At 42.2% G+C, this 22,504-nt stretch overlaps 1 protein-coding gene across 10 annotated transcripts in view; it reads right to left on the reverse strand.

Annotated features, from left to right (window-relative positions):
- Positions 1-7,621: 7,621 nt before the first annotated feature.
- Positions 7,622-22,504, reverse strand: part of Stxbp5 (syntaxin binding protein 5) — a 152,791-nt gene continuing 137,908 nt past the window's right edge. For 7 of the 10 annotated variants that reach the window (NM_178346.2, NM_030843.3, XM_039091853.2 and 4 more), the window contains 6 exons: positions 20,696-20,935; positions 19,501-19,870; positions 19,008-19,173; positions 17,357-17,468; positions 12,629-12,849; positions 7,622-10,837 (listed from right to left, as the gene is read on the reverse strand). In NM_178346.2, the coding sequence (NP_848036.1) occupies positions 10,796-10,837; positions 12,629-12,849; positions 17,357-17,468; positions 19,008-19,173; positions 19,501-19,870; positions 20,696-20,935 (1,151 nt within the window). In that variant the 3' untranslated portion in view covers positions 7,622-10,795. Of the gene's footprint in view, positions 10,838-12,628; positions 12,850-17,356; positions 17,469-19,007; positions 19,174-19,500; positions 19,871-20,695; positions 20,936-22,504 lie in introns of those variants that run through there. The other 3 variants (XR_005492948.2, XR_005492935.2, XM_063274970.1) reach the window with 2 other exon arrangements.

Below are 22,504 nucleotides of genomic sequence, written 5' to 3' on the forward strand. Positions count from 1 at the left end.
ATAGCCAGAGTCTGGTGTGGTGGCACATATCTGTAATGCCAGCGTCTGAGGCGCTGAAGTGAGAGTGCCCGTGAGCTCTAGGCCAAGTTGTTTTACAAGGCACAATGGTGTCTCAAGGCCAAAAGCAATAGCAAAAGCCAGAAAGCTACCAAAAAAAGCTGGGAAGTGAATTTCAAGATGGACTTTTAGAGTTTGTGATTCAGATGACAATTTTGAAGGGGAAATGCTTTTTGAGAAATGTCAGTTTACTAAACAGTAGGGATCTTAAACATTTCATGGAAGAAGAGGAGGAGAAGGAAAAGGAGAAGGATTGGGGGAGTCACTGGGGGAGGAGGGAAGTCAGTTTCTGGACACTCCACAGAAGCAGAGAAGAGCAAGCTCTAAGACCAGACAAACTGTATGTTTAAAGAGATCTTTTATAAATGGCATTTGAAGAAAAAACACATTCTGTCCTCTGTAAGAGCTATACAGATGGTTTTCTCTCTGGTTAGAGAAACAAAACAGGGCGTTGTCTCAGCCTGTTCCTGGGTTAGGTCTAAGGAGGGTCAGTGGTGGAACTAATTGGAAGAATAGAAGGATCAAGTTCCTGGTCCCCTTTGAAGGAAGAGAAGATTCCACATATGATGCATGGCTCAGTGGGATGACCAGGAAAGCCTCCTCAAGGATCCAGCTGCCCAGGGTTAGCCAGCAGAATCTCTTACCTGAGCTGCAGGAGAGAGCTCTGAGCATTCCTTTTATAGAAACAGGAACTGCAGTCAAGGGAAGAAAGGAAGGGCTTTGCTGAAGGGGTTGGCACTTGGAAGTCCTCAGGGAATATTTGGTGACCAACATTCAAAAAGAAAGCAATGAAAACTGATTTGGAGATTGTGGACTTTTACCAACTTTTTAGAATGGAGTAAGAAACAATCCATGGGCTGGAGAGATGGCTCAGTGGTTAAGAGCATTGCCTGCTCTTCCAGAGGTCCTGAGTTCAATTCCCAGCCACCACATGGTGGCTCACAACTGTCTATAATGAGATCTGGTGCCCTCGTCTGGCCTGCAGGCATACATGCAGGCAGAAAGCTGTATGATATGTACATGATAAATAAATATTAGAAAGAAACAGAATCCATTAAGGTGTATGTGGAAAATGCCTTTCATCCAGCACTCCTGATATGGAACCAGAAGTCTGTTGGAGACTAGGCTGGGAGATACAGCAAAGCTCTGTCACAAATAATCAAACCAAAGAGAATGAAACTCTGAAGAAGCTAGTTTCCACCTCTTACATGCCGTTAGTGGAGATAGAGCCTGTAACTGCCAGGAGCATCCCATTAGAGAGACCAAGTCTACAAGTTCCCTTCTGTCTCCGTGAAAGAGCAGAATATTGGGTTGATGCTGTTTGAGTACACGGGCACAGACATCTCACAGTTCTGTAACAGTTAACGGAGCCTGCTACCTGGTTAAATGCTCCCTTCCATGACTTAACATTCTGAAAATCAGGATGACAGCCGTGAGCACGTTTATGTTGGTAACACTGGTGCGTGGGTAATATCTCTATCCTGAACCCTTGACCATAATCAACGGTTTTGATTCTGCACATGGCTGTATTAATGCCGGTTTGCTGGTCTTCATACACTAAAACTCATTCTTCCAAATTCAAAACATATTTCTTTCCTAGAGCTTCTAAGGAATTATTGTTTTTAAGGTGATAGAGCCTGGGTGCTGGAGAGAAGGCTCAGTGGTTGGCTGCTCTTCCAGACAAAGAGTTGGGGTCCCAGCAACCATGTCAGGTGGCTCACAACTGTAATTAAAGCTCCATTGAATCTAATGCCTTCTGCCTCAGTGTTCACCATACACACACACACACACATGCACACACATACACATACACACATGCACACACATGCACACACACATGCACACACACACATGCACACACACATACATACACATGCACACACACATACACACATGCACACACATACACATGCACACACATGCACACACATGCACACACACATGCACACACACGTACACACACATGCACACACACATACACACATGCACACACATACACATACACACATGCACACACATGCACACACACATGCACACACACATGCACACACACACACGCACACACACATGCACACACATACACATGCACACACATGCACACACGAAGAAACACATGCACTACACACACATGCATGCACACAGAAACACATGCACCACAGTGGATCTAATGCCCTCTTCTGCCTCAGTGTTCACCACATGCACATGCACATACATGAACACAGAAACACATGCACCACATGCAGATTCACATGAACACACACACAGAGACACATGCACTATACACAGGCACATTCATTTTGAAAATATAAGGCCTAATATTTAAATTCAGTTCTTCTAATGATGCTTAGGAATTATGGGTCCCATGTGAAGTAAGTCAGGCCAGCATAGATATCAATTTTATAATTAATGAAACTCTGAACTCAGAGCAGTGGGAGTTAGGAGGTATAGGGCGATTAGTGTCGATGACAAACAGAATCGAGGTCTGTCTAAGCAGGTTGACGGACTTGGCATTTGCACACACAGGCCCTGAAAACTGAGGCAGATTCATTTGCCCATTATCCAAAAGGCATATTTTGATGTTTTATTAGCAGGAAAATAAAGCTCCCAACAGGTTTCTTGTAAGGTTATGAAATATATAATGAATTTAAATTCTATAAAAATTTAAGAATTTAATTTCTAGAGCATTTTAAAAGGCACCCAAACTCTTAACTATTCAAGTTTAAACAAAATGACCTGTAGACCTTCAAGTGTGACTCATGGCACGGCATTTAGCATAATGGTATTATCAGCTCCAGTCAATGGAGCTGGGACTTACTCACTGGCCAAGGGTTCAGATGTTAGAGCCTGGTCAGGGTACGAGATGTGTGCACAAGAAGAGTACGTTCCAAGTTTCGTTTGCTTGTTTTGTTCTGCTTTGTAACCTTGAGAATATTTTCCAAGTTCCTAGGGGTTTATGTATTCGTACGTATGCTGAGGTGTACCAATTACTCTCATCCGCGTTGTCTGTTATATTGGTTCAGATGTTGTACTGATTATCTGTGACACAAGACACTGCTTCTGTAGCATGGCCGTAGGTCAGGGCTGTCTGGACTAGCACACCAACCCACCTAGGAACTTCTGAAGAATACAGATTCTCATGGCAGCTCCCTTTCCCACATGCTTCCTGTACAGAAACTCTGATGAGGGGCAGGATCAGGGGCTTGTGGTTCGATAATCTGCATTTAGACAGTTGCTTTTCCGTGAAATCCTCTTATTCAGACCCCAGCGCAATGACTTAATCTAGTAGCATGTACAGTTACATAGCTATGGTTAACAAGTCATGGAGATTACACCTGTAGAAGTGTGCTCTTCGCAGTTTAGTATCCAGTGCCAGGATTTCTTGGAATCTACGATTTTGAACCCAGATACGATTTGGCTGAGTCCTAGTGAGGCAGCCAGGACAAGGACCGAGGGCAACAGCACAGGGGTCTCTCAACACCATTGCCTGTCTCCATTGCCATGCTGGCCCAGTGGAGCTTGCGTTTAATTGTTTATTGGTGTGGATTTTGAGGGTTTGAACGTTGCACGCAGTAGGGATCACATTGTGTTCATAAAGCGGTATTTATAAATTTACCCAGTATTTAGGAGAAGACCCCAAGAAGGGGAATTGATAGTATTTCCTACTAAACGAGCAAAGAAGTTTTCTTTTCTTTCTTTTTTTTTTTTTGGTTCTTTTTTTTCCGGAGCTGGGGACCAAACCCAGGGCCTTGCGCTTCCTAGGTAAGCGCTCTACCACTGAGCTAAATCCCCAGCCCCACAAAGAAGTTTTCTTAAAACGAATTCACTGAACTATAAAGTATGTGTGCGTTGGGGTGAGAGGCGTGGGAGTCAGAGATGGACAGAAGGAAGGAGCAGGGTGAGGCGGGAGTCAACACAGAGATCAGGGACTTGTATTTGGAGGAAGACACACACAGTATTAATCCAGAACTCCAGCTTCGTGTTAGGCGAGGTCTTCACACGTCTTGGGTAACAAATACTCTTTTCTTCTTTTCGTCTGGAATTCGTTTTTATCAATAAAATGCATTTCCTGCCTTGTTTGTCTTTTTTTTTTTTTGGTTCTTTTTTTTTTTTTTTTTTCGGAGCTGGGGACCGAACCCAGGGCCTTGCGCTTCCTAGGCAAGCGCTCTACCGCTGAGCTAAATCCCCAACCCCCGCCTTGTTTGTCTTTTAAGAGTGATTAGCACGTCAAATGTCAGCAAGACAAAATGGAGGAAATGAAGTTTGCACATTACTCAGAGAACTTTTTGTTTTAAAAGGTGCTTACCTCTGTGAAGCAACAGCACACACTTTAACCGCGGCTAATTGAGCGCCCGTGACAGCAACTTTTGAGGCAGAAACTGCAAACAGCATTAACTTTAAGTTAACGGCAGAAAATTAGAACCTTCCTATAGACTCCTATAGACTCCTAGGAACAGTGAGAGCAAGGAGGCTATTTCTACCCCAAAGCATTTATGACACAGTGCCACTTACACAGGACACTCAAATAGAAGGCGTGGCCAGAGACAAGGGAATCTTGTTTTCAAATTTGTACTTGAGTATGAAAGTATTAAAACTTCTGATAATCAGTCAGACCAACATGAAATGATCTGCATTACTGTGCAGTAACATAAAATGACGTGTCGTTGCGTAAGTTTTCGGATAAAAAGAGTTGATCGGGAAAGCCCTTCTCCCTTGTAAACTACCATAAGGACTTCTTGTACAGGACGTGACTGCCCCCACGTGGGCAAGTTTTGTATCACACTAAGAAGCAGACATCTAGAAACAAGCATGAGACTTTATTCTAGATCCATGGGTTGAATGTTCATTTTTGGTACAGGTAGTTACACACTGATAATGACAAATCGATTAGAAAATTCTAACTAGGGAAATATCCGTTATCCTCACTGCTCAAAGCACGTTCAAAATACAGTGGTTTTTAGTGGAGCTTTTCAAAGATGTCGACTCAGACCCTTGCTCATACGCATTTTAATAAGACTCCCAGGTTATTTGTGTGCATTTAGATCTAACCGTTGGCTCCATCCCAGCCCACCCACTTACTATGTGGCTAGCAAGGATATGAGTCTTTCAAGAATTAGTGTCTGTGGTCTTAATTACCTATTAATACATATTTGGAAATGTGACCATGGTTTTTGGCTATTTTCTTCAACTAATGTGATAATTCTATAATTCAAAAAAAAAACATTAAAACAAATTTCCAGAAAAAAGGGCTCTTTTTTTTGTTTCAGAAGAGATTAGAGTATTTTATTTTGCCCAAGAGCCCTCCAGCAAAGAAATTCATTTACATATGTATGAACATTTTCCAGAAACATTAATTGGTAATACATTCTTAAAATACCAGCTTAGTGGTATTTATTTACAAAAATATTTCATCACCTAATTTTGAACCTTTTTGCTGTGATGACAGTATGTTTTTTCCTGGTAAGTTACAGGAATGCAAAAGAACTACAAAGTTTAAGGATGTTTTTCAGTATTTGCTATAGTGCTTTTTAAAAAAAGAAACACTACATAGATAATTAAAAAAACTGTACTTCAAAAACATACTCCAGTAATTATCTTGGAAACAGTTACTGCACTGAGTGAACGTAAGGAGAAACTGAAGGGGATAAACAGTGCGTATGATGTAGACACACGGGCTAGCATTTTGGACCAAGCATGCTTGCCCTCAGCATGGACATTGCTAGGAAACTAAATCTGTCGATTTTATAATTGGGATTTTTTTTAAAAAACACATTTATAATGAAATGAAGTGTAACTAGACAGTACTCCCCAACCCTGACTCTCACTACCGTGTTGAGCAGAGGTCACACCTAAAGTATCACACAACTATTTACAGAAAAAAAAAAAAGAAAGAAAAGAAAAGAAAGAAAGAAAAGAAGCCACTATTTCTTATTTTTGCATTACTTCTCAGTGTATCTTAAGTCTGCCTGAAACACATTTACACTCTTTTCATTTTTTTTACACTCTTTTCAATTGAAACAAAGTTTAGATAACAAAATACAAATGCTATTAAAAAAAACTCACATAAGTAGAATTCCACAATTAACCTACCTCCATTTTAAACGCCTGAGTCAAATGACCTACAGTGAGTTGACAATATTTATTTACACCTTATAGATGATAAAGATTTAAACTATTTGCTTCACTGAAAAAAACAAAAAACAAAAAACAAAAACAAAAACAAAACAAAACAAAAAAAAACCAAAACAAGACAAAAAAACCCGGCAGAAGCATAATTCCATTTTCTTCGAGGCATAGAAAGAGGTCGCCCTTCAGCAACTCTAGAGACAGTGCTGAATTCATGAAGAACTGAACCAGTGACTTCAGACCAGAATTGGGACGTTGCTGAAATCATTCAATTTCTCAGAAAAGTTAAGCTACGACTTCACTTCGCTGCTTTCATTTACAACTGTTTTCTTCCCACAGAACCCTCACAGCATCTGAAGCAAGAGGCTGAGACGCCCACAGTACTCCACAGCGGGGCAGAGGAAGGAGAGATGGGCAAAGCCCGCGGCTGCGTGTTCATCTCCGAATCAGAAGCTCAACCCAGAACAAACGCTGAAAGGAGACAGAAGGGACACTGACTACCCAGGAGTGTTCTTTCCAAAGTAAACATAGATAAGAAAGCCTCGGCGTATTGATTAATTATCAAACTGATAAGGAACAAATTGTATAAACTATAGAATAAAAAAAACCCTTCATTAACAAAAATACATAAACTCTGTTTTCATTTTTGGAAATTTATTTTTTAAAAAGGTAGAAGAAAATATCTGGAAAACCGTGTGTGTGTGTGTGTGTGTGTGTGTGTGTGTGTGTGTGTGTGTGCATTTTAAATCAATAGCTAAAATAAGCATCCAACGGTAAGCTGAATCTACAGAAGAGTTCTAGAAATTATTGTAATTATTGCTGTGGACATTTCCCCTCAAAAAAGATCAATATTTGAAAATATTTGGCAGAGGTTTTTTTTTTTTTTTTTTTTTTTTTTTTTTTTTTTTTTTTAAACTACGTAATTGCCTTTTGCCATGTGCGAAGGCTTTTCAATAATGTGTGGTCTTTTAAAACTTAAACGTATCTTCAACGAGATACCAGTGTTTCTTAGTGTTAAGGGTAAAACATAACTTTTCCTATGAATAATATACATCCTTTAGGTGCTTTGACTTAACAAGTTCACCGTTTTTAAAATTAAAGACATTTATAAAAAATTCATCTAAAACTAAAGGTATCCTTTCTAGCAGTGTATAAACACAACATGTTTTTGTGTGGTTCCAAACAGCTCTGAAAGTGTCAAAGCAAAGATCAAGACCACCAAAACACACGGCAGATAATTCCATTTGTTTTTAATCTTTAAAAGCTATATAAAGCCCTATTAAAAGTTCTAGAACTGATTGGTTTTGGGTGACGCTAGCAGCATATTCGTGATTTTGGTATGTTTCCCGCACACATGTATCATTTGATTTAAACCACAAAGTGCAGATTTAAATAAAGGACAATAAGAAGCCATGACCTAAAGAAGTGCGGAAAATTCAGGTTTAAAGTTCAGAGCTCTTTATTTCGCAGAAACATATAAACGAACAAAATCTCCCAAGTTAAGATAAATCCTTGCCACAAAAAAGAAAAACAGATACAAAAACAAACAAACAAAAAAAACCTTTGGAGATAGCTTTACTAATGTCACATGCGAAATGCCTTGAGCAAAAGCACACGATTCAAATACAGGACTTAGGGTAAAACCTGGAGCAAACCCCTCTGTCCCTCACCTATCTCCCAGCACCACCCACGTTCTAAACACAAGCCCTCTTTCAGACCTGTCTCACAGCCACAAGTGTCTGCCTGAACTAACATCAGAAGTCAGAAGAACCCACCAGAAGTTCTAAGTGACCACTTCAGGAACCGTTCTGGGTGGAACTGCAGCGTACTTCCAACGATATGCAGGTGTACACGTAGCAGTGTTTTCCTATGAAGACCTCGAATCAGGAACGGGTTATGTAAAATCTGTAACCGACTTTTAGAAGTGGTACGGCCGAAATGTGAGCGGGTGTTGTCATAATCAAACACATAAAGATTTTGACAAGATGAGATACTTCAAATAACAACATTCTAGGCAAACAGGGACTGATTTTTAGTTTACAAAAGGAAATGAATTTGTTATGTGGTACATACAGAGAAATCTCTTCCCATAATAAAATTAATTGAAGAATACTTAAATTTTAGAATCAAAGACAAATGAGGGCAGAGAACACACACACACACACACACACACACACACACACACACACACACTTTCATTTTTTGATATTTTTTATTTTGACTTTTTTTTGTTTGTTTGTTTTGTTTTTGATAAAGTTCCTGAAACTTTGGCTTGCTGGTGGCTACTGCTTTTTGCATCAAAAAGAGAGGAGTGGGGTGGGAGGAGGCGGACCATTTCAGACTACAGTCCGTCCCCTGTTATCACTTGGAACTTTCTTATTTACACGATCAGGCGCAGCTCTGGGAAGCTCATACTCTCTACTTAAAAATACTTTGCACTTTCTAGTCCTGGTTTCTTAGACTGTTGTGTACAATATGTAGATTAATTAAAATAAAAACAGATAATTTAAAATAATGAATTAAAATGTTCTTATAAAATCCAACTCTGGTAAACTTATCTACTTCTCTATTAGTAAATAATTACAACTTTGATTCATCTTATTTACAGCAGTTAAAACGACCGTAGAAAGGAATCTGATACACAAATAATACAACGAATCAAACAGCTGAGGCTCCACAGAGTCGAGCAGTGCCTCAGTCACTCAGTACTTTTCAACTTTTTAAAACTCTCAACTATCGATATTCATAAAACTATACCTTTAAAAAAAGACCCAATTCTTCCAATGAGTTACCATGGAACATGGGTTTAATGGACGATATATAATGCAAATTAAGCAATTCGTAAATTGCTGAATGTTCAGAGAACAGACATGAAACGAATTTTTTTTCTCACTTTCTATAGATTCAGAAATTTTAAAAATGATTATAGTTTAAAAACATTTTTATCTTGATCAGTTCTCTTTATCACATATATTTAGTCCTTACCTGATGCTATTTAAAGTAAACTTGGATGTAAACTTTTCTATCTGGTAGTGCACGTTATCAAATGTAAACAAAAGGATTCTTGGTGAAAGAGACACGGGCAAGTAACAGGCTGAGAAGTGAGGGTGATTCGCAGGGACTTTACTCATCAGAAAACAGAAAACAACCGTGCTTCCCAGCAACCTGTGCCTCTTCGTTTTTAAGGGCAGTGACTCGGGACAGCCTGTCATTGGAGACAGTATGTAATGTTCGCGCCCCCACTTCCCTTCCCATCTTCCCTTGCAGCTTTAGCTTAGCGGGGCGGGGCTTCCTCTCCAGGCTGCCACCCTACTCACTGCCTGAACCAATCACTCGGTGTCTACTGCCCTCCAATGCCCAGCACGCTTGGTTACAGAAGAGAAATGAAGTTACCGAAGTGAACACACTTTCTTTTTTCTTTTAGTGTTTCCGAAGGATATGTACAGGTGCGATGTATTCTATGGGAGATACTTTGTAGCTCATCGGACTAGACTCTTGGGTAACTGGACAAGAGACACTTGCAGGTTTCCATGCGGCAGCGTGTGCACTAAGATTAAACTGGCTCGTCACCTGAGTGTACTGGAACTGTGAGCAGATGAAGGGCATTTTTAAAAGGGAGCTGAGCACGGTACTGAAATGATAAAACACTGTTGTTTTAGCAATTTTAATTAAATAATGCAAGGGTAACATTTGGTTAAACATTTTATAAAAATTCAAGCAAAATTAAAAACTTAGCCAATTTCAACTTTCCTACAAATTTAACTAGTAACTTTTGGTCAAGTCTACTTTTAGCTGAATTGATGTGAACAGGGACAAAAGACATTGAAGAATTCTCCTCGCCACAATGGAGGTTTTCTCACTTTTCCACTCTGCATGGCCACTGCATGGAAACTCCCCAGAGATGAGCCACTCACTCACGAGCCACACCTTTCCACGACAAGTGACCTATCACCTTGTTTTGCTTTTGAAAACATAGGAACTGAACACGGTGTGTAAGAACGAGAGTAGAAGAGGATCCCGCACAGGAGCTCTGTGTGTGCTTCTTCGACTCCTTAAAGACCAGCACTCAGCAGAGTCTAACGAGAAGGGAAGTTTGTTGCTTTTTCACTGACGATACTGATGAGCAGTCTGTTTGAGAGAGGGCGAGCGAGTGCAGACAGCTGTTCACAATGCAGTCCAGACACAAATGTGACCTTTGCAGACTTACAACTTCTGATTTATTGCCTCTCCCCACATCGGATCAAACACTGATGGCAGATACAACGGCACAAAATCTTTTGGCATATGAAAGTTTAATACGGGAATGATCCAAGGAATAGCCCTCCCGGACGTCTCAGCATCCTCTGTCCGTTCATCTGTCAGCGGGACCCCACTTAGTTCTCCGTTGTCAATGCGCAGGCGGCCGGCACACACCATATGCTCTGGTTTGCACACATGGGGACTGTTCTCGGTTAAAGCCGTGTGACTGAGGTAAAACAGTGCATGATTGTGCTGGGAAAGACGCTGTCAGCAGTGTGCATCCCTTTTATGTTATCTTTCCCAAATACATCAGTGACCTCAACAAGGAAACGTCTTTTTCCTTCTGGTTGAAGCTGGACTTACTGAGTGCTACTTGTCAGAACTGGTACCACTTCTTATCTTTGTATTTCAGCATCATCTAAGAAGGAAAAATCAAGAGAAATATGTTTTCAAAATTCAAAAACTACTTATAAATGGTATATAAAGCATACCATTCTGGAACATTCTGAACTGACATTATACCTTGCTTACTTGACTTTATTTAAAGTAGCATGACTTGTTCTATTTAGATAAAAATGGCGATATTCATTAAAAAATTATCCTAGAAGGTGCTCCAGTTTCTGACATGTACTGTACCTTCTGTTCACAGGTATGACAGTTTAGTGCCTTAGCGATAACTGAAGAGTGAAGCAACCACCATGTTCCTAATCAGAACTCAAAGTGATGTTTTAAAGACCTATAGGAAGGTAGAAGAACTATGGCATCTCAAGTTTACTGAGCCCTTGCTGTAAGTCAGGTGACAAAAGTTCCTATTCAATTTCAACTGTTCTGTACAGTTCTTGGGGTGAGCATTATTTCCTCTTCATTTTATAAGGAAACTCTGAGGCCTCTAGGTTTCACTCAAGGTTAGTAGGATGGTGGATCTGGTTTTGGCCTGGCAATCTGAATCCAAGAGTCCATGAGCACACATCAATGCGCCGTCCCCATTAGACTCCCGGGTATGCGGAAGCCGAGTCTGTAGAAGGGAACAGTAACCGTGCGTCGTGCCTTTGGAAGGTGCAGATTCTGTGAAAGTGGCTTGTGTTGCACATGGCTGTCACAACACAAACCCCGCCCTACACTGAGAGTTACTCGCTTACACTGGGGTTACCTGTGGGCACCCTGACTCCCACAGACGCTCTAAGTAAGTTTCTTCCAGGGCAAATTATCTTTGTCATATAGCACAATCAAAGAGGAGATGTCTATTGTGAAAAACTAAAGGAATGCTCATATTACAGAGAGTAGAGGGACAAAGATAAAAATAACGTTGATACTGTTCATCTGGGCAAGAACTTAAGATATCCTCAAAGGCCAGTCCAGGAAGCAAAATCGAGAAGCCAAAGTCCAAAGCAAGAAGGAGTCACTCACTTGCAAAATAATAATGAGGGGTTGCATAAGGGCTTTAAAGCTCAGAAGAAACTATTTTGAAGGTTTATTTTTATTTTATGTGCATGAGATTTTGTTTTATTTTGGTTTTGTTCTGTCTGAGTTTCTGTATGTGTACCAACCACCTTAAGTTCCAAGGCCAGAGAAAGGAACTGATTCCTGGACCGGGAGCTGCTGATGGCTGAGCTGCCATGCGGATGCTGCGTGATGCTGGTAACCAAATGCAGGTCCTCTAAGAGCAGTAAGTACTCTCACCTGCTGAGCCATCCCTACAGCCCAGAGACTATCAATACAGACCTGTAGCAGTCAGCAAAACACAGTTGTGTGCACCTCATTTAGGGATCCCTTTGCTTCATGGCGTCTGTTTTGAGGTCCGTGAACTCCCTACAAAAGCTTTCCCACTATTTCTCCTTATGCGTTAGTCTACGAGACACACAAGACCCAACATCACAACTGCTTTGAGTTACTCAGATCTACGTGGGAGAGTCCAGGAACACCTGACTTCCTGGACGGCTGGTGCTTTTACTGAGGTCCCTGCCGTTTCTACAGCTGCAGTTTCTACACTGCCCACAAAGGTCCCTGAAGGTGGCTGTGTTCCTTCAAAAGGTAGAGTAGGGAAGGTCAGGAGCTCCTGCCAAATTCCCGTATGGTTCCCTCTCGTGGTAAAAATCGGAATTTGAAATTATACAAAGTGCATGCTTGTAGAAATAACTAAATGTACAAAATGCAGTGATGTCCCCGTTTGCTTTGTCTAGCTCTTTGGGTGGCCGTGTGCCAGGCATACCTCATGAGCATGTTTGGAAAACGAGTCTGCACTGGACATCATGGCTGCAGTCCTCTCTTCCAAGTCGCTGAGCTTCTGTCCTCTTTCGTCGAGGGCCAGCCTGGCTCGGGCCAGTTCTCCCACCACTCCCGACGCGGCTCCCTTCACACCTTCGATCCCGCCAGGACCCGGGATGTGCTGTGCAAGGCTCCTTGACGCCTTTCCCGAGGATGACTCTCCAACTGGAAGGTTTTAGTGAATCAGAGAAAAAGAAATAAATGTAAGTCCCACCATATGGCAACATCTGAGTATAGTTCTTGGCGATAAAACCAGAATGTTAATATTCGACTTTGTAACATACCTTTATTGTGTGGTTTTAACGTCTAGATGCTTTTCCAAATATGTAAAGCTACAGTGCACCATTCTGAACATCCTACATTCTCCCAGATCACACGGCAGAAATTTGGAGAAAGAGGGCCAGCTAGCCATTTGCTGGGGATGCAGGCTCGCTGCTAGGTCTCATAACTAAAACTGCCTTTTGGGCGGCTAACACTGCAGTTAGGGTAAAGTTTCAGATTTGATTTAGTGTCTTGTTCCACACTTACTTTATAAAGATGCTGCTTCTATTCTGGTAGCTCAGACCTGGAGACACACTTTCTTCAGACTACTAATGCTCTCGCTTTTCAAATATATAAAACCAATATAAAATCAAATATATAAAACTTTTCCTGTTAAAGCAGTTTGTTTGCCCTACCCTTCAGTACCCAGACCCTGATTATCTAACACCCAGCCCACAGCAAGTCTCAGATTCTGTGGATAGAGTCCAGCTGTATGGCCTCGTAATTCCATTTCTTTCCCTGAACTCTCCCAGTCCCAGAATTTCTTCATGGCCCACAAGGAGCCTGTGGCCTGTTGGTCTCACTGTCTACTCTCCTTCTCCTGCTCTAGGCTAGCTCCACCATAAATATTCCATATAAGCACACCCGCACAGCCTGTGGCCTTCTGCGGCTGACTCCCCCACTGGAGATGTGGTCCTGGTTTCTCTGTGCAGCAGCAAACATCAGTGCTACTCCTCCGGGCTGGACCATGTATCATTTTAAGGGTGCATCACATTTTGTTTGTCTTCTCGTTCACCAACGGACTTGGGTTGTTTCTGCTTTTTGGCTTGTTATAAATAGTGAGCCCTTGAACGTCTGTGGAAGTGTTTGTGTAAACGTGTGTCTTCAGTTGCCCTGGGTGTATATGCCTGGGAATAAAATGGCTGTGAAATATTCTGGGACACTTGGGAACTCAGTGTTGATGGTTCTGAGGTCTGGGGGCAGCTCTCTGAAGAGGACACACCAGTCCATGTCCTCCAGCAACATGAGCTGAAGTTTCCTTACATTCTCCCAACGCTTGTGTGCCCTTCTGGTGACAGCTGTCCTAGTGAACATGGTGGCTTTTGGCACATATTATTTCCTGAATGACAAATGATGTTGGACATCTGGTGATTACTGATCAAAAACATTTAAGAAATCTAAACTGTCTATTCATTCAAAATTGGGCTTTTTATTCTTTTATTATGGAATTATGAGTTCTTAGTGTATTCTGGATATAGACTTTATCAGGCATCACATATGGTATGTAGGTAGTTTGCCCTGTTATTTGAATTATCATCTTCTCTTCTTGCTTTTTATTTTTTTGAAACATAACATTTTCACATAGATAAACTACAATTTACTTCATTTATTCTCTGGTTGTTTGTGGCTTAGATGAACTATCTGGTAACCTCTGACTAAGGGAACAGAGATTTATTTCATTTCCTTCGAAGAGCTTTGTGCTTGAACTCTCATGTGTCCTTGGTTGTTTTGACTGAATTTTCATGTTCTTGGTTTTACTCATATGAACACCTAGTAGCTGTGTCAACGTAATTTGTTGAAAGGTCACCAGTGGATTTTCTCAGCATCCTTGAGGAAAACCAATGACTAAAAATGCTGGTGGCTAACTTTGGACTCTCAGCTGAATTCTATTGCTACGTCACGCTGTATCCACTATCTCACAGATTATAACTTTGTAGTGACTTTTGTGATGGGAAGTGTATGTTCCATGGCCGTCACCACAGAGTGAATAGTGAGCTAGAGTCCATTGATGGCATCTAGTCACTGTGGGGAAGCTGTAAGAATTCTTTCATGGTGCTATGCAGTAGAGAAACTACAACATATGTACCACATATTTCAGAAGAATGCTTATTACAGGGAGCTTATACAGAAATTATTTTAAAAGTCATTCATTGACACATAATCATTTATTATGTCCTTCATTGTATTTACGAACTATTGTGATGGCCACGTGGAAGCTACAGTATTCATTAAAAATAAAATTAACTATGGAAAAATGAGATTCTTCTATATGTGAAAGCGTTTATCTTTGCTTCTTTATTTTCATGTAAATTTTAGTTAACTATTATATTATGCAAAAATCCAGAGTCAAATGGGGATTGTTCAGATTGGTTTGAGGAGCAGTGCTGACACCTCGGCAGGATAGAACAAGTTCTTAAACCTAAGAACACGGGAAGGAGCTCCGTATACCTGTTAGTTTCTTTAAATAACACTCTGGAGCTTTAATCAGAATCTTTTGCTTCTTCGTGACGTTATTTCTCAGTGGTTGATTCTATAATGCAGAATGCAGAGAAGCACTAACACCAGGCTCCCCGGACACCCAGATAACCAATCGTAAGGGAAGCACACCCTACTGCTTTCAGAAAGCCAGCGCAGACTCCGACCGAGAGCCAGGTAACTGAAACTGTTTCCTGAATTTCACTTCTGGATTACTCGTTAGTGTAGAGGAATCCAGGCAGCCTTCAGAGACAGAGCGTAGCCCCTTTCACCTTGCTAACCTGTTTATCAGCCTTATTTATTTTTGGCTGGTTTTCTATAATCAAGACTCTATTATGTGAAAATATAGACACTTTTACTTTTTCCATTCTGGTTTACACACAAACCACACACTTTTCTTGTGTGATTGTACTGTTTTGTGCCGGTAATTTGAAAAGAAGGGGCAAGACCCCCTCTGACTTCTGCATAAATTTACCATTTGCCACACTGTGGGGAAAGGACTTGGATCAGAATGCCATCACTTATGTGCATATGTGTAGATATGCACACATACATGCTGTTGTTCAGCGGTTCCCTTGAACTGAAGCATCCCATTAGAGGACAGGGAGGCACATGGGACCCAGGAGGTAAAGAACACCTCATGCCTAGGTAGGCAGGAACTCAGGCACAGTCTCTAAGTGCTCTCTCCAGCTTTATAGGAACTAACACATGCTGCGGAGAAGAGCGGAGAAGACAGGCCAGCTATGCTGTGGAGAGGAGACTTCTGGACCAACCGGCTGCCTTCATTCCCGTAAGAAACCCCTTACTGATAGGCCTAGGTACTAGTTACACCCGAGAAGAACTCATTGATTAACCACGTTGGGCGTGCTCATCTCCTCAGGAGGCACTTCTCACACAACACAGGCATACACCAGGGTTTGGGGGACTCGTGCAGTCCGTGAACTCAGCATTTGGACCCATTGGAATCTTCTTTTATTTCTCCCAACAGAGTGTTATACATTTTAATATCATCAATGGACGTTTTGAATTTCTGTTAACATTTACTTCATGGCCATGTGTGCGTCCACGCATCTGTCCACCACCATTCATCTATCTCTTCATCTAATCAGAACCTGTGTGTGGTAGGCAAGCCCCTTATACCAAAATTAATTCTCATTTTTTTTTCTAAAAACAAATAACTGTTGCTAGGCAGAAAAATGCTCCCTTCCTCAAGATGGCTACATCTCAATTTCTGGAAGGCAGTGATGTGTCACTGTAATAGGAAAGGAGCTTCACAAGTGGTTAGGCCAAGGACCTGGACCTGGACTGGTTACCTTGCATCATCCAGGGGAGCTCAACTGAATCACGGACTCCTAAAGAGCAAAGAGCTTCAGTAGGCAGGGAGAGATGTGGATCCAGAACCACAGAGAGGTGACACTGCCTTGCACAGTGACCAGGAGATCAGGAGCTAAGGAGTAGAGATGACCTCCAGAAACTGAGCAGAGCCCTCCACGAACATCGTGCTGATGGCACCAAGAGAAACTGAGTTTACTTTGTGTACAGAACAGAAGCTGAGAAGCCTGGTAAGCCAGCTTGTTTTAGATCAGCAGATTCGTGGTACAACAGCAGTGATGGAGGTAAGAATACTTGATAAAGTTTTGATTTTAAGGTTTTGTATACTGGTTTATCCAGTACTTGTAAAAAACGTAGCTACAGACTGCTCTGCCCTGGAGGGGGTAGTGGCACCTTGGTCACTCCTCACTCAGGTGCTGAGGCAAGAAACCAAAAGCAGGCTGCTCTCTCCCCCAGTTTAGGAATACAGTCGGTAACCAAGGGTTGGAGCTGTAAGCCACCAAGGCTCTAGCTAGGCTACAGCACAGCCAGAGAGGGCCAGCCCAGCATGTGTAAAGCCCCAGGTTCAACTCCCAGTACTGGGAAAAAAATACCCCCCTGAGTAAAGCTGGCTTTATCCCTCTCTGTTGCTTTCTCCCTGGTGCCATTTGAAGTTATGTGGATTTTGATTGCCTGAGAAAATTATTTTCCTGATTGAAGGCAGAATGAGAAAATAATTTTACATCTTTTGTTGCAATGAATATGAAAAAGCATAACTTACACATGTAACAAAAATTTATGTGGGTTGAATATTTTTGTCTTAAAGGGACGTCAGCCAACTTACACAGTTCTTCTCTATCAAGAGATTGTGCACCACCTCCAAATAAGCCTTTGAAGAACCCTCTGTTTGGTGCTTCTGGTGTTTCTACAGGCGTGAAGAGCTCACCAAGCATCTCCTTCAAAATCAGAACAAAGATATGTTAATGCTTCAGGGAAACAGAATTAACAAGGTCAGCACTGCAAATGCTATAACTGTGGTGACGATCCCCTGAGATCCAGCAGCAGGTAAGAAGCATATTTGTCACCTCAGGAACACAGGGACCTACTCTAATAGTCGGTTTCCAAGACCAGATTTACTGAGACAAATTCACCATTTCTTCCTCCCACTATTTGTTTGCATCAGGCACAGGACAGCACGCCTGCTTAGAGGATGAGGTGATATAAATTTTGTATCAGAGACTGTCTTGCTATATCCCAGGCTAGCCTGGGACACAAGATCTTTTTCCAACTCCCAGGACTGCACTGGCATGACAAGTGAGTATTTGACTTTCAAAAAACATTTCAATTCAAGAGAACTGATAATTTTCCTGACAACCAGGTCACCTTCTTCTAGAAAGAATATTCTCTACCTGTAGGCCAAGGCATTCAGTGTAGCAGGGACCATATATAGTTTCAGAATTATGATCTTGACTGGAAATGTATCAATTTCCTTTCTCATAAGCATGCAATTTTCATAAACACCATCCTGACATGTGGGATTTCAGAAACATGTCAGGGAGAGGGAAGAGAGGCTTCTACACTGTCAAGTCTTCCCTGAACTTACTGCCAACAGTCTTCAACAGAGGAAAAAGGACAGCTTTGGAGAGAGGCGTGGCCACCAAGAGGGAGTGACCACGGCTGGAAGAAGCACACTGAACACAGAGCAAACCTGTGGCCAACAAGCTACTAAATAGAGAACACAGGCTGCCAGCACCATTCCCACTGAGACTGGGAACCGGCGCGGTCTGCCCTCTCCACTCCGTCACTCTAGCTGCGGCCTCAGTGAGGGCACTGAGGCAGAGATGCAGAGAGGAAGGAAGGAGTCCGTCACTTAACACACAGCTTGGTCAGAAAAAAGCTTCACCAACGTTTAGTACAGTTATGGTGTGCCCTAGCTTCTTACATGGTTGTGTTCAGAAGACTGGGAGTTTACTTTTAGTAAAAGTTCCCTCTTAGAAAACGTTTACTCTGAAGTCACCGACTCGTGTTTTTACAACAGGCAGAAAGAAGTGCTGGGCTGTAGCTCAGGACCATTGCCTAGTCCAGGGTGAGCTTTTCCCCATTCATTTCCTTTTAAGCATCTTGCAGTTTGGGGCTAAAATGCAGATTGGTGATCTACTGTGCAAATAAAGTAAGTCTTAGAACAACAAAATTACATTTTCCCCTCGTTTGTGCGTTCTAGACTCTATCCTGACCTATAGTTATGTTTGTTCAGATGACGTGAGGCAGAAGGACCAACTAAGGAGCAGGCAGAGAAAAGGAATGGCTGCGCCCCAAGTATGTTATCCACGGACAGGAAAGCTACCTACATAACCCAGCTCGGGGTAAGAGTGGGATGAAACAGACAGGAGGCAACAGGAATCTGAGTTTGCACTGTGGCATGTACATTCCCATGAAGAGTGGACGGACGTGAGGGCCCTCAAGTTCTACAGACACTCTGATGCTTTGCTGCTCACCTGAAGGTTTTCACACGTCTCCTGACTGTAGGTGAGTCTCTGGATTTCGGTAGGTGAAACAAGGTATAAGGCTTGCCCACTGTTGGCGAAGCAGAATGTCCTGGCTATCCGCATGTTGGTAAGGGGCAGGTAGTAGACATCCAGCAGAGGCCTCAAGCTCGGCAAACTTGAGGGGAAATAAGTAATTTGTTGGTAATAAGCCACAAATCATTTATAGGTGCTACAGTGCAGGTACAATGTGCAATGACAGGATATATGAGGACAGGACGCTCAGAACCACTGCTCTGAATGCTGGCCCAGAACATAATGACAGGAAAAGGAGAAATCGCTGGCACTGTTAAATTGTTATATAGTTAGAGAGGGAAAATATAATCTGTACTTCTCATATCCTTGTTTGCTATTAAACGAATTCTCAGTGTGTAAGCAATGCAGTATCTTTTTTGAGCTGAGTTTTATAATGCGATCCAAGCAGGAATCCTGTGTGTGTTCTTACCTGAAAGTCATAATGTGGCCGTTGGCACAGAAGCAGGCGAGGCAGACACTGTTACTCAGGGCGACAATGTCTCCACGGAGCACGAAGGACGTCTCAGTGATGTTCTGCTTGTATGCACAGTTCTGGGTTGGCAGTGAGATGACCTTTGCTTGCTTTTCAGAACATATCACTGCGTACTGGTTTTCACTAATTTCCTGAGAAGAGGAGGGGGACACTGAGACAGGTCGCCGCTTTTTCAATTTCTCCTTTTCGTCTTTTTCTTCAGGAACGTTGTGCTCTGTCCAGGGTTCGTATGCAGGTGGCATTAAGCAGCCCGCGGCATCCAGAAATGCCATTCTCAAGATCGCACCTTTTAACCTCAATATAGTACCTAGAATGCAGAAGTTTAGTATATACTTCTATTTTAGAATTCAGAGTAAATACGCTTATCCCACGTGTGCCGCTAAACCCACACGTGTGCTGACTCAGCCATGCACTTATCCCACGTGTGCCGCTAAACCCACACGTGTGCTGACTCAGCCATGCACTGGCTATGTTGTAGCCGGCCACTGATAAAGTCCCAAACCCAAGCCACGCGGTCAGTGGTCTGAAAAGTGTCATTATTACATGCTCCAAACGCAAATGTCAAACATTAATAATTTACAATTAGAGAATGAACTCTGCACACACATATACATCTGACCTGCAGATTAAAAAGTGAATATGTTGTTTTCTTTAAATGTAGAACTAGAAAATTTATTGTAATTAAAAAAGACTAATTTGTGCACACAGGCCCCTGTGGAAATGAGGGGCAATGCTGGAAGTTGGGTCCCTTTTGCCCCTTGTTCTCCCCTGAGCTGTGCAGTTCAGGCTGGCTGACTGGAGAGGTCTGGGCCAGTTTCCCTGTCTTACCCCTTATCCTGGTGTGCGAGTGCTAATGTTACAGATGTGACATTATTGTGCTCACATAAAGTGCTCTACTGGTTTGAGTTCTGGGGACTGAACACAAGTTGGCAGGCTCGAGTGGCAAATGACTGTACAGTGTGAGCTTTCCCCATAGCCCTAGAATATCTACTTCTCCACCATAAAATCTATCACTAATATCACTTGTCTTTACAGTGCTTAAATCAGTAAATGAAAAGCTGGAGTTTCTAATGAAGCCAGAGGATGTGTCCTGTGGGACGCACATCTGCATGCTGCACCAGGCCATACATACCGCTTGGAGACACAATCACTGGCTGAAGCAGTCTCTGCTCAGGCCCCAGGGGGAGATTCAGCGTGATGACAAAGGCAGTTCCCACTGTGGTTCCCACCCACAGGCACGGGGAGGGGGAGGAGTCTGCCTTCCTTGTGAAAGTCTCACAGAAATGAAGAGCAGAAATGGCTTCCCGGGACTCTTTGTCAATGCTGGTCACACTTGAACTCCGAGATCTGCTGAAGGAATTGTCTTTCACATCTGAAATGAGTTAAAATGTGGGGTTGCCTTAGTTTATTTAATACCACTTTTCGTTGTTACAACAACAAGACAAATGAAGCGTTTAATGTCCTTTCAGGTGAAAAGAAAGAAAAAAATTACGTTAATAAAATTTCCCCTTTGCTTAAATGTAAAATGCAAATAAACAAATATTGTCAGAAGTGAGGAGGGCAGCTACCACAGAAGCCCTGACTGCGTGTTCTCTGGTGCTGGCACCGACTGTTCCCATGGGGCTCTTACGTCCAGGCATCACAATTCACGACTTGATAAAACTACGAGTGTTCAGGTCTTCCCAGCTGTTACGTGTACATAGTGCATCTAGACGTGCTTGAGGTGGAACTCCTTCTGCTTCCCTGTCTGTTCACACGAATGCCACAAAAACTCATGCAAAAGGTAGCCCCCCTTTCTGGGCCACAAACAGCATTCATCTAAGAGACATACCACTTCCGAACGTGGAACTGGTATCTGGTTCACTATTGGCTCACATTTCTCTACCGAAGCGTGTCTGTGAGGACACGGCTACTTTATTTTAATTTCGTGTGCATTAGTGTTTTGCCTGCAGAGGTTGTGTGTGTGCGTGTGTGTGCGTGCGTGTGTGTGTGCGTGTGTGTGTGCGTGTGTGCGTGTGTGCTGTGGATAGCTGTGAGCTGCCATGTGGGTCCTCTCTAAGAAGAGCCAGTGCTCTTATTTGCCGAGCCATCTCCAGAGCCCAATGTAGCTATTTTAAGATTATGCTCATTAATTTTTCTCCACTAGATTCTTGTTCTTGATCCCATCTCAAGTCTTGGCTTTTTTCTCTGGGAACTGCATTACCAAATGCTTTCTGCTTTGTCTCCTGAGAAATTGTGTCATTGACAAAGCATTAAATCCTACTAATACTAGGACATTAAGGTTATCTAAAGGAGCAAACCAGAGTTCTGGTCCCATGCTTTCTGTTTACCTCCATAGGAGCTGGAGGCCACGTGCTGTCTCAGGGCTAGTTCCTGTTTTTCTGTCACCAGTCTAGTTCTGTTATTCTGAAGTCACATTCTCCTCTCCATGTAACTAGTCTGATGGTTCCACCTTAAGTTTCTCGGTGCTCATAGAACTCAACTTTATATGGCACAGTTTATATTGGTAACTCAACGGCAGTGGTTCTATCTGTCGGTTGAATCATGCTCTCATTCTTATTAAGACTCTCCAGAACCCTCACCTCAAACCTTAACTTTCTGGCTCTGTCCCCCAATGTTATACCTTTTCAGTTTCCTATAGAATCCAAATGGAGACTTTTGAATTTTTTTCCAAACATGTCAGGAGCCATCATAGGACAAGCTAATAACTACCAGGTGATCTTCCTGAAATAACTTTGCTCTAGATTAGTAACTATGATGAAGCTCCAATAGGCAAGGCCCAGGAATAAATCATTTTAGGAAATCCTGCTATTAATATGCTTTTCCTGTTATTATTAAACATTTGACGATCACTAGGTATTAGCCCACTCTTTTGAGAAGATCTCTGCAGATCTATGAAGATGTATTGTCTTGTAGTGATGCTATATAGACAAATGGATAA

This window comes from Rattus norvegicus, chromosome 1 (assembly GCF_036323735.1).
Source record: "Rattus norvegicus strain BN/NHsdMcwi chromosome 1, GRCr8, whole genome shotgun sequence".
Lineage (NCBI taxonomy): Eukaryota > Metazoa > Chordata > Mammalia > Rodentia > Muridae > Rattus > Rattus norvegicus.